Source organism: Aquila chrysaetos, chromosome 13 (assembly GCF_900496995.4).
Source record: "Aquila chrysaetos chrysaetos chromosome 13, bAquChr1.4, whole genome shotgun sequence".
NCBI lineage: Eukaryota > Metazoa > Chordata > Aves > Accipitriformes > Accipitridae > Aquila > Aquila chrysaetos.
This window is the reverse complement of record NC_044016.1, coordinates 13,755,367-13,767,737: the sequence shown is the minus strand read 5'-3', so window position 1 is coordinate 13,767,737 and position 12,371 is coordinate 13,755,367. Positions and strand designations below refer to the sequence as shown.

General features: G+C 39.0%; 1 protein-coding gene across 8 annotated transcripts in view; it reads right to left on the bottom strand.

The window, feature by feature from the left end:
• The window catches only part of EML4 (EMAP like 4), a 169,379-nt gene that overhangs the window by 31,865 nt on the left and 125,143 nt on the right, over positions 1-12,371 (bottom strand). For 7 of the 8 annotated variants that reach the window (XM_030035140.2, XM_030035137.2, XM_030035139.2 and 4 more), the window contains 3 exons: positions 7,685-7,808; positions 2,403-2,552; positions 861-930 (listed from right to left, as the gene is read on the bottom strand). In XM_030035140.2, the coding sequence (XP_029891000.1) occupies positions 861-930; positions 2,403-2,552; positions 7,685-7,808 (344 nt within the window). Of the gene's footprint in view, positions 1-860; positions 931-2,402; positions 2,595-5,605; positions 5,659-7,684; positions 7,809-12,371 lie in introns of those variants that run through there. The other variant, XM_041128224.1, reaches the window with a different exon arrangement.

Sequence of the window (12,371 nt, the reverse complement as noted above, 5' to 3'; positions counted from 1 at the left end):
CCAAACCAGCTTAGCTTCATAAATGTGAAACAATCACAAATGAAGTGGGAATTAAGTTGGCTTAAGGACAGCATTCACCATCGAAAGTGACAATAAATCATCCCACTGATCGAAAAACAAACCAGCCAGCCCTAAGAAGAAAGTCAACAAATGTTCAGTGGAAATTATAACAACATCTATACAAAAAACCCCACATCAATTTCTTACAAAAGAAATTAAGTTGAACATCTGAATAAGGGTTATATTTAATGGGCTTCTACACCTTATAGTATCTGTCTTTTTTTCCCCTCTTTTTTTTTTTTCTTTCTCTGTCTATAACTTCATGAAGATAATCCAATTATTCAAATTGTGACAGAGTTTTCCAAGAGCCAGGGACAAGAGCATTTAAACACACCTGCTCCCAAATGAGCAAGTTTGTAGGAAAGCTTGACACACCTTCCATGAACTCTAAAAGTTGGTTTCTTCTTCCATGAAGCCTTAAGAGTACACTGACCCACAGAACTGGGGACTTGTCCTCCTCTGCAGAAGACTTATTAAAAAAAATGTGACAGAAATGATGTGGCCTTATAAATCAACTACAAGCTTCACATTTGCTTGCACAATTAAAATTGAGTTTCCTATGTCACAGATAAAGGACTTTATGAGCTTCTGCTCTTTTTGACATATGGCTGAGTGCTTAGTTGTTACTGTCTTTTGCTAGAGATATAGGCTGTTACCTTAGAAACAGCAAAATATCTCAGTAAATGCAGTGCATAAAATAAACTGCAAACAGAAGGTGATGATGAGATTAAAAAAAACCCCAAACACTTTTTCCTGATTTTCAAAACAAGATACTACTGCTCAACGGCTCTATTACTTACCCTTCCATCTTTATCCACTCCAGCTAACTGTCCTGTTGCAATTCTAATTTTGTCTGGATGAACTGCAAGACTAAGACAGACAGAAATATGACTTGCTTTTGCTGTCATAGGTCTTCAAAACTGAGAGGTTTTTTGTAAATTTTTTTTTCTTTCTCAACAGAAGCCCATGAAGACACTTATGATCCTAAATCCCGCATGAGACGGCTTGAATGTTTTTCATCAGACTATTTCATTACACACTGTACTGATGGGTTGATCAGGCTCTTGCAATGGTTGCTGGCACACAACCAGGAGCGCCAGAAGAGCACCTCCACACGTGCTCTGACAAATCTAAGGTTTGACTGTATCAGGAGTCCACTGTAACAAAATGTACCTTGTCTCATGATGGACTTCCTACGCATAGTTACGTGCCATATTTATAAACACTATAGCATATTTTATGCCTAAACCTACAGATAGCATGAACCTGGGGGAAAAACAGCTGAAAAGTTGGCTGAGGGCTTGTGCACCCAGGAGTCAGGGATTGCTGCCACTTGAAATGAGTAATTGTACTAATGAAGTTTTCCAGTATGGTGTACTACTAGTGTAAGTAAAAATCTGCTTTTGCTTATCACATTCTGCTTTGGACCCGATGTGAAAAAACAGATTTCAGAGTACACATCCTCTTAGTCCTAGTGATTTTTTGACCGACCTTCTTACTTGCTTTCTCTGTAAAACTACAGAGGTGGAGAAAGCCATTGAAACAGGAAAGGGGGAGCCAGGGAGAGCCTGAAGAGGTCAGAATGATGGACACCAAAACCATTTACTATTCAGTCTAGTTTTTTGAATGAAAGTGAAGAACATACGACTGACAGCATTCCTCCCACAGGAAGCAATTACAGTTATCAAAGCACAGCCAGGAGAAAAGAGGTTTAGATGGCAACCCTTCTCCATTAAGGTACAGTAGGGAGCTTATGTTCACCATTACATGATGTGCACTACTCTTCAGACTAACATTGTAAAATCAGCAACTGCCTTTCCACCCACAATGACATTGGCTTCAATTTCCCTGCTTTCTGTTTTGTTTTGCAAACTTCTGATTTCCCAGACCGTCTTAATACTTGGATGGGGTAGCTATTAAAAAATAAGAAAATTATTGCTCAGTTTTCCATTTGGTTTTCTAATTCTCCTTTAAGACTACACCTTCACCATACTGCCTGTAAATCACTGATTTAGAATTAGGCTGACAACAATTTTTAATTTCTGGGATATCTACTTAAAATAATTTAAGCAAAGATCCTTTCTCTAATCTGGCACTCTTAGATTGTCTACGTATCCCATTGTTTTACATTTAAGCCAGAAATTGTAAGCTAGCATAGGCTGCTCTAGCACCATTCATTTGTGCAGTGTTTACTACAGTGAAATCTACTGGGGTAGATGAAACAGAAAACAATTACAATTATGATGACATTAATAAGCTCATACATACAGTAGGAGAGAATAAAAAAAAATACATTTCTGCATTATTACACACATACTTACATGCAAATGTTATATACTAACCATTTAACGCAGTCTGTATGACCCAAGTAGTGTCGCTGAGTTCTCTCCTCATAGTTAAATAGTACCACCACTGATGCTATGAAATACACAATTTCTCCGGTAGGAAGGAGGTAAACATTGGCTCGACAGTCTCTTCCACGATACCCATATCTACATATATATTTTTTTTTAAAGTCAAGGTTTTCATAATCACTGTATATCAGAAAAAAAAAAACCCAACTTTCTTGTTTTAAAGGACTCCTGGGAGCTCTCCTGTCAGCAAATGCCCTTTATGATTTTCCACTAGAACTATAGCACAATTTCAGTAACACAGTTTAAAAAACCAGAACAAAACAAACCCCATACAATTGGATTTCAGGAAACCAAATCCCTTAAAAAGTGATGCTTATTGATGTTAAAAATAAAACATATAAGGCACGCTGAAGTAAAACAAATACAGTGCTGTCATTTTATAAAAACTTCCACGTGAAGTTTCATTAGGTAATAGCACGACTCACTGTTTTGATTTAACAATTTTTACAGCAATGGAGCTATGCATCTGCACTGTGGGCATCAGAGTATTACTTTCGGCGTATACTATTCGGCCTTTTACAACAAGCGTGTGAAAATTCCTAATGCCCTTCAGAAAAAGGCAAGCTTCTGCCCAGCAGCTGCCAAGTTCAGGAAATATTTCTTTGGACTGTTTTAGAGTATTTTTAAAACAAACAAAACCAAAAAGGAACTGACACAGTGAAAAATATTCTATCCAAATCTACCGAAAATATATAAAAGGGATGACTTTTGGAGGAAACCTGCATGACTCCTAATGATGTTCAGAAGTTTTACACAGTGTGACTCAGCCTTAGTTACACTGATCAAATGTTATTACAGCTTGTTACTTCTTTGAAACAGATGCAATTTTCTTCATCTAGACTATTAATGTGGCTGGCTGCCTGTACTGCAGTTCCCAGGGTCACTAAGTACAATTAACATCATAACTCAGAATTTACAGTAGTTCTGTAGCCTCAAAAAATGTAATTTTCCTGTTATGTCCTGCACTTCAGAGAGCTCTCTACTTCAGCGCCAACTAATACACCTGCAAGAGCAAGGAAAATATGGGAAATACGTTAAGCAACTAGCTAAAGGATTCCAGCCTTAGGTCCTGGTTAATCAGGTAAATAAAAGGAAGTCAAAGACCCACATGGAGAAAGCTGGATGCATGAAGCTGGCCATTTCTCATAAATGAAAGCAGGTGCAGTAGTCCAAGTTTGGGAGTATCTAAACTGACATCTCTTAAGCTGACAGCCTGACCTCTATTCTTCTTGGAAAAGGGCTACCTTTCTACCAAAAATACCACCACACCCCTTCCAATGCCACCCCCACAGCCAAGAATCCCCTACCACACTACCTTTCCTCTTTTGCAGTCCCATCAAACCACAGGACTGCTACACCACAGGAACACTCGCAAAATTAAAAACATGCTGTAACTAAACAATGGTTCAAAGAGGGACACTGCATTCAGTTGTCAATTAAATCTCTTAACAGTACAGAAAACAAACCAGATTTATATCTTGCTGTCTTCCATTTATTACAGAAAACACAATGGCTCCTCTGAAGCAGAGGAGCTTGCTTAGGAAATGATAACGAGAGAAATGCTGATACAACACAATGCTGAGGGCAGAAAAAAAAGAGGATGCCTCTGTTTCTCCTCCATCACTGTTTACTTTCCCACTAAATTTTCCTCTTTCTTCTTTTGAACACTAATGGAACAAAAAGAAACTCCAGAATGGCCTTTTGTGAAAAAAAACCAAACCTAACCAAAACAACCAGATCACTGAACTTTCAAAAACAATGGGCTACAAACCAGTAAAAATATTTTTTCTATCCTGAAGCGTTAAGAACGCTATTCTAAATACCTTCTCAGAGGAGAAAGGCAGATCTTGTTAATCTGCTCTATACAATAGGGAGTGTATTGGTAAGGATTTAGTAAGATTGACACCTTTGAACATTCATCCTAGTAAAGTATTAACGATTTATGCAAACATGCCTTTCCATAACAGAAGTCTACCATACAAAGCTAAGGCTAAATACTTTGGCACCCACCATTGAGCTCTGGCATTCATGAGGCTGCAAAAAATAGTTACATTTTCTCAGTCCATTCCTTTCCTTTACCCCTCCTACATAATAAGGTACCAAAGAGCAGCTGCATTTTCTAGGAGTGTGTTTTTTAGGAGCATGTAAAGGAACAACCTGTTTTGTGGGAGAAATTTTTTGCTTTCTTCACTCTCCATCCCAACTATCTCGAGAGAAAACGAGAGGAGCTGTTGCTCCACAGCAGTTCTTTCCTTCTCCACAGAGAACAAATCAGCACATACATTAATACCATAATTGACTGACTCTCTCTACAGAAAAAGGGGTGACACAACTTTGATGCTTAATTTCCACTAAATTTCAATGTTAATCTTTCAATGAGACTGATGTTTCAACCAGGGAAATTCGAGATGGTTGTCTTCATATTGTGAATGTTTCTCACCAATGACAAGGACTGTTTTGTCACAACATTTGATATACTTAACAGCTTTTAGTTTTGAGGGTTTTTTTGTTTTTTAATTGGCTAGGAATAGCCATGGTCCTCATGAAAAGTGATCCACCCTACACCAGAATTCAATAGTACATTTACCACTAGCTTCAATTATTCTTAGAAAGAGCAGCACCAGTGCTAAAAATAATCTTATAAAACAGAGTCAGAAATACCCTCCAGAAACTGAGCTACTATACATTGGGAGAAAGACTCTATAAAGTCACTGCCTGTCAACAGCAGCACTGACTGTGACCTCTCTAGCTGTTACATAAACTCATTTCGCTATTACTGGCAATGCCAGATATGCTTAAACCAGTTCTGAAGTGCAGTAGGAAAGATTGCACTACAAAGCAGGGATACCCAAGCTAAATTGTTAAATTTAAATGAAATCACTCAGGAACCAGACACAGTCAAGAGCTCAGACTTCTCCACGAGCTACTTTATCTTACCAAGCAGCTTAGGTATTTCTTCAACTGACAGTAATCTGCAGGGCAGACAAAAGCTAAGTGTGTTCTGTTGAATCTACAGTACTGGGTATCAGTAGTTGAATATACATGCAGGACACAGTTCATCTAAAAAGGACACCCCCCTCCCAAATCAACCAACCAACCAAAAAAAAAAAAACCCCAAACAAAAACCCCACCCCAAGAACCCTTCAGTTCTTGCCTTGAAGTTGTTCATAGTTGATCAGCATCTTCCAAAACAGTAATATTGAAGGAAAACCCAATTATGAACAATCATCCAGAAGGCAGGAGAATTAAAAGTGTTGAAAACAAAACTTAGATTGAACAATTCAACACTCAATTGACCTTTCAGTTGCAAAACACTGACACTGCTAAAACATTCTATGAATCACTGTCTCTATGCCTTTTTAATAAGGTGTACAGGCTTCAGTTTGCCATCATATCTGGAAGTTACAGCTGGCCTGCAGATTTCTTCCCCTTGCTAAACCTGTGCATGAAGTACAAGATCTGCCGCTGCTGTATCTTCCCATCTCCAAAACTGAAGAGCAATTTTGTGCAACTTCATAGAGACCAATATTAAGCCCTCATAAATTTTACTGCCTTTTCCTCATTGTTTTCTTCACCATTGTATCTAAAAGATACCCTACACTCATAAATATACTGGTCTGATTTAGGATGACATTTCCTTAAACAGATTCCAAAAACATATGGACAGTCTGTTTAGACTAGATTTATTTCACTTTAATCAGCACTCAGCAGGAAATGGATTTAACCTAAGGTCCTTGGACATTAAGTAAGTGTGTCTACACTGGATTTGCACTTACTTAACTGAGGGTGTGACTTCATGATCAGTTTTTGTCAGTCCAAACTGCTCACTGCTGCTGAAAAAGTAGATCTGGTCTCCCTCCAGTATGCCAGTTCTAGCTCTTGCATGTTTGTGGGGCAAATCAAATTAATGAGTTGATCCTGCTGAAAGTTAACTCCACAAAAAAAAGATTACATTTCAGCCAGGTCAGTGACTGACCCAATTCACTCCACGGTCATATGAATGCCAGCATCAGCACCCAAGAGCTGTGACAGTAGGAAAGCTGGGCATCACAGCTTTGCAAAGCATGAATAAGCTCTGTTTTCCTTCCCATCAGACTTTTAATCCAAAACTTTCCTCCTTTATGGTCTAAGCTTCCACAGTCTCACTGAAAAGTTCAGAGGACATGAGCTCCACAGCTGCTCTTCATAACCAAGTACCCAACATTATCTGTTTTAAACATCTATTAGTTAATAAAGGCAGGAAAAATAATAGAGAAATCTTCTTTCCTAAAGGGAGTAACAAGGGGTGGCTTAAAAAATATGTATGCCTTAGTCACTAAGATATGCTGATAGAGGTAGGGGTAGCCTCTGTCTGTACACATCCTGCCATATGACAGTGTATCATCAACATTCCTAAAAATGTTTCTGCTTTCAGCAACATCAGAAGGATCAAACTTGAGATTATTACACCAACCCAAGTGCTGCCTAGACATGTTATTTTACTGAAGTACTAAGAAACTTACACAATCACAGCTTACTGGAAGAATCTGCAGAGATGAGGGGGTGTCAGGAAGACCCAAACGTGTGCAAAAGCACGTTTCTTAAAATGAACTTAACATCTCGTCTACTAAGCCTGGAGAATTGTCATCAGCCACACACCAACTCCATTCTTCAAATGATAAATTTATTTAGTGCATTTAATGCACACTAGTCTCCAAGAAAACGCCTTCACTTTGGAGCTGAAACACAGAAGCAGTGCAAAGGATGGCTGCTTCTGCAATCCTCACTCTGTAAGTAATGACCACAAGAAATTCAAGATCTTCCATAGCTCTAAAACCTCCTAAAAATGAACAGAGATTGAAAACTACCAATGTTCCTGAATGCAAAGCATATGTTAATATAGTGGGGGGCAGAAGAGGACATTTCTGAAACTCTGTAACTCTCCAAAGAGACTTTCTTTCACACTAAAAATAAATTGTAATTATTTTCAACAGCAAAACAAAGAAAAAATAATATAGCTTTTCTGTGCCTACATATTTTGCAGCTTAAAGTCATACTATACAGTAGCTACGAACCATTTCAATTGCTATATTAAATTGAACTTTTTTTCCCTGCTTTTAAGTAATTTTTATCTCTGAACAGAGCAGACAAGACCAAATTCTAAAGGGGAAAAAAAAAGCAAGACAAGACGAAAAGGGAACAGAGCAAGTAGTTACTGATATCAAGGATACACCCACTCCAGTTTTAACTTTTCAGGAGGCAGTTCTGTTCTAATATCATCATAGTTTTCTACATCAGAAGGAATGAACATTGTGATTGGTCGACCTCGCATGAACATCTTGATATATTCTCCCTCTGTTGAAATAAAAAAGCGTATTAATCACGTGGCAAGTTTACACAAGAAGTAAGCATAAAAGAAACCAGTAATAAGAACAGAAATGCAAATAACACTTGTGATATAACAATTATTTTTGAAATGTGAACTTGGTAAAGGCCCAGATTTTTATTTTTTTTTTTTAGACAGAACACTAACACACACACACGCGCGCGCACACACACACACAGAGTAAGCGTTAGTTGAATTTGTGATAGAACAGACTAAGCATGTATCATTTTAGACATGCAAATTAAATTACAAAGGCAAATTTAAAATTTTAATTAAAATCTGAAATTGAATAAATAAATAGTCAGAAAATCACAGGATAAGGTATTTCAGGTTGAAGGGGACCTCAGGAAGTCTTTAAATCCAACCTCTGGCTCAAAGCAGGCTCAGCCACGGGGTCAGACTAGGTTGCTTAGGGTTTTGCCTAGTCCAGCCTTGAAAACCTGCAAGCATGGAGATGGCACAGCCTCTCTTGGCATCTGGCTGTCTGCCAGCACCCCCGGGGCCTTTCCTGCAGAGCTGCTCCCTGCGGCCCCTCTGTCCCCAGCCTGTATCCCTGCCAGGGGCTCTTCCTTCCCCCGGGTGCAGGACTTGGCATTCGTCCCTGCTTAATTTTGTGAGGTTCCTGCAGGCCCATCCCTCCAGCCTGCCCAGGTACCCCTGGCTGGCAGCTCTACCCTCCAGCATATTAACTGGGGCCCTGGTCTGCTGTCCTCTGCAAACTTGAGAGTGCACTGTGTTCCCTGCTCCAAGTCTGTGGTGGTGCATTCCCCCCCACCATCCTGCGCTGCTCTACGATCTCAAGAATTCCCATTGGACCTTAGCCTTTGTGTAGTGAGTTGGGCAGTTAAGCGTCCCTTGACCGTACCAGGAACTCTTCCATGGCTAAGGTGGGGAGTGGGAACAGGAATAATTAGTCATCCCCTGACAGCCTTGGAACATCCCTTATCTGAGTAACTCTTGTGAAATGGTACCAGTGTTACTGGAATCCCAGTAATTTGCTGATGACTAAAGCCAATCATCTTGTGAACCCATAAAGAGCGGTCCTAAGTGAGGCCCTCTGAGCTCTCCCGGACCACAGCGGGCTGCGACCAGCACCTCCTTCTGAGGGGGACACCTCTCACCGCTCGCGAACTCTCCAGTTTGCGAACATCGGAGGACCGTTGCTGAAAGCTGACGACAGGACCTGGGCTGATACCCTTCGCTCCTTGAGACTCAACCCTTCGCCTGTAGAGAAAATGCCGAGACATTTGACGCGGGTATTTCACTGAACTCAAGGGGAATTTTTAACAGGTATACCTTTGCTTATATATATATATATCTATCTCTCTACCTATCTCTCTCTATCTCTCTCTCTTAGTGTCTGTGTGCATGCGTGTGTGAGTTGACCCAGGTATTCTACAGCAAGTGTAGTATAAATATTGCCCTTTCTAATCTATAACCAAGTCACTGTTGTGATTGTAGTAAATTCTATTGAATCACTTTGTAAATGTTAAAATGATCAAATTGTACTATATCTTGTGATTCACCTCAAACTGTCAATGAACCTCAGACTGCTGCTACACACATAATCCCTTTAGACATAAACCATTGCCCAAGTCTGGGACTAGGAGTGGATCCAGCCACACCTAAGCTCCATCAGGAGTTTAGAAAGAAGGGGGTCTTCTCTGAACCTCATGACTCAACAGAGGGTCTCCCCTACCTTTTTACATCTCTGTGCAAATCACGAAAAATCAATTCTAACTCGATTTTCCTTTGTGTGTTTCCCTCTTAGCCTTTTGCGTCTTCAGTCTCTGTATAAATAATTCTAGTTTGATTCTAACTTCACTCTCCTTTGTACATTTCATCCATGTATTAAGTAATAGAGTGAACTTTGCCATTGAACTTTGTGAAATTGCGCTTTTATAAATTCCTATTAAATCACTTTTGCTAATACCACTGACAGTGATTGCTTAAGCAGTCCAAAGCACTCATTCATGACAAGGTCATGGTTAAAGCTGTTAAACAGGACAGGTCCAGGACAGACCCCTGCAGACTCCGCTTGTTACCTACTGGCCACCAGGTACAGTATGACCCATTAACCGTGACTCTCGGAGGCCAACCACCCAACTGATTCTTTTAGCCACCTAGCTGCCCACCTATCCAAACCATAATGGCCAAGCTAAGACACAAGGATACTGCAGGAAAAAGTGTCAAAAGCTTTGCTGAGGAATATTATCTGAAGTTATGTATCATCACACACTAATACACTAACCTGAATTATTAATTTATTGAAATCATTCCAACTGCATGCTATTGCACATTGCATCATATCTTGAAGAATGGAAAGAAGCAACAGCTCCTAATGACTCCAGCTGTAACACTGTCTACAACTGTGGCAAAATACATGTAAATCTGTTGGGGCATCTGAGCACTTCACAAGCCTTTAGGAGTTCCTTTTCAAGGAACATGAAATTGTTTTCCACTAGAGAAAACTAATTACAGAGTAGCTGAGTGGCTTGGTCAAACAAATCAGCTAGTCGTTGGAAGATAAGGCATCTGGATTTAAGGAATACATGATTGCAACTAGTATATTAGATGCCCTACAGGAGTCTTCCCTCCACACTATGACAATAATAATTTTCTAACTTCAGATGGCTAGAAAAGTCCTTGGAGACTTTTAAAAGCCTTTACACTCTACCCACATAGCAAAACCAGCACTGTAGTGCTGTTTAACCATGGTTAAATCAGGCCTCAAATCCACAAGAATTAATGCCAGCCTCCAATGCTGCTGACTTGAGTTTCATTTCAAAAAGCACTGATCACAAAGATCCAAGTATTTCACTAATTTTGCGTCAATGAAATGGCAACTTTTTATCACTCTTTGACTTCTTTAGTAATTATTATCCATCGTTAATGTTAACTAATATCACAAATCCAAAGTAATATAATATTCTACTGTGAATCTGGAACTACAGTATTTTTTATGAGTAGGGATCTGAAAATCACAGCAGACAGAGGGAACTCAGAGTTTCAAACCAAAATGTGAATAGTTGAGTAGGACTGGAGTAGAAGAATAGCTGTGAATTAGCAATACAGTATTAAGAAATCTCCCATCGCATTTGATGCAACCAATATTGAGCTCTAAAATTAAGATCTTTAAACAATTACTATTATATTTCTTTCAAAAGACAAACATGAGACAGACTTCCCTGTAAATGCCCAGGGAATGCTTGTAAATATTTCCCCAATTAAGCGCAAGATTATTACTCAGACTGCATGAATGTGTGATCTGTGTTTTGCATTCCCTAAAATATCCATAATTGAAATTATGAGAAACTCAGACTTATTCCCACAGAATTATAGCTTAACAGTTCAAGTCAAACTTGGAGATCTAAAAAGGCAAGAGAAAGCAGAGCATTTCGGTGACAGCAGAAGCAATGTAGACTCCAAAATAGTCTCTTAAACATTTTAGAAGATGCAGAGATCGAGAAATAATCAAAGTTGTGAGCAAGACCAACCTTAAGCCAGTGTCTCTACCCCTCTCTGAATTTGAAATACCCCTACTATACAAACTGCAGAAACATACTCTGCCTTACTGCAGTCAGAAGAGAATGTGACAGGAAAAACCTGTAACTGTTTTCATCCACCAAAGATATAAAGCAGTCTTGCACGAAGTTTGGAAATGAATTCTTGACACTCAAGGTCTTTATTCTACAGCTAGATAAGATAGAAGACCAACAGTCATCAGTCTAATGAAAAAATATGGTGAATATTTTAGGTTATTTAAAAGTAGTATTTCTGACCATAGAGAATTTTACCAGAGTTGTGTGAAATTCTGTGGAATACCACCCCAGCTCTGAAAACACTGGAAAGCACTAGCTTTGAACACAGCAGTGATGATCCTAGCACACACCAATGACTTGGACAGCACTGACACATATAGGAAAAAACTATGGTGACCAAATCATATAAATTTATTCAGTAACTCCTAGCCAAAGAAACCACTTGCGTGGTTTTAACATCACTTGTCAGAGCACTGCTCAAACTTAAGTAGGTCAATGAATCCAAGTACCTGAACATAAGCTAGTCAAAAGTATTCTACTAGGTGCATGATACTCACTTCAAAGATTTCACAACACGTATGGCTTAATTAATCAAAAACTTTTGTTTTTCCTCTTAACACACTGTAGTTTGATTTCTTGATGCTCAACAGTTTTAACTTTTTTTTTTGTTTGATGAAACAGATCACAGTTTATCAAATTTACCAAGTTCCCAGACTTAAAAGATATGATTAGTGTGACTCCTTTTCCACTTTTTGTGTGCTCACATCAACCTTCTGAGACCAAGAATTCATTTTCCTTGAATTTTGTGTTGCTTTTGACCCTGATAGTAGGTTTACTCTGTGCTGGAGGCAATGTAAGGGAATTCTCCTACAACAGTCCAAATACAACTGAAAGCCAGTGCAAAAAACCCACAGGCTCCAAAAATAATTCCTAAACAGAAATCGTAAAAATTAAGCAATGTAAAACTAACACATGCATAAAGGTTTTTCC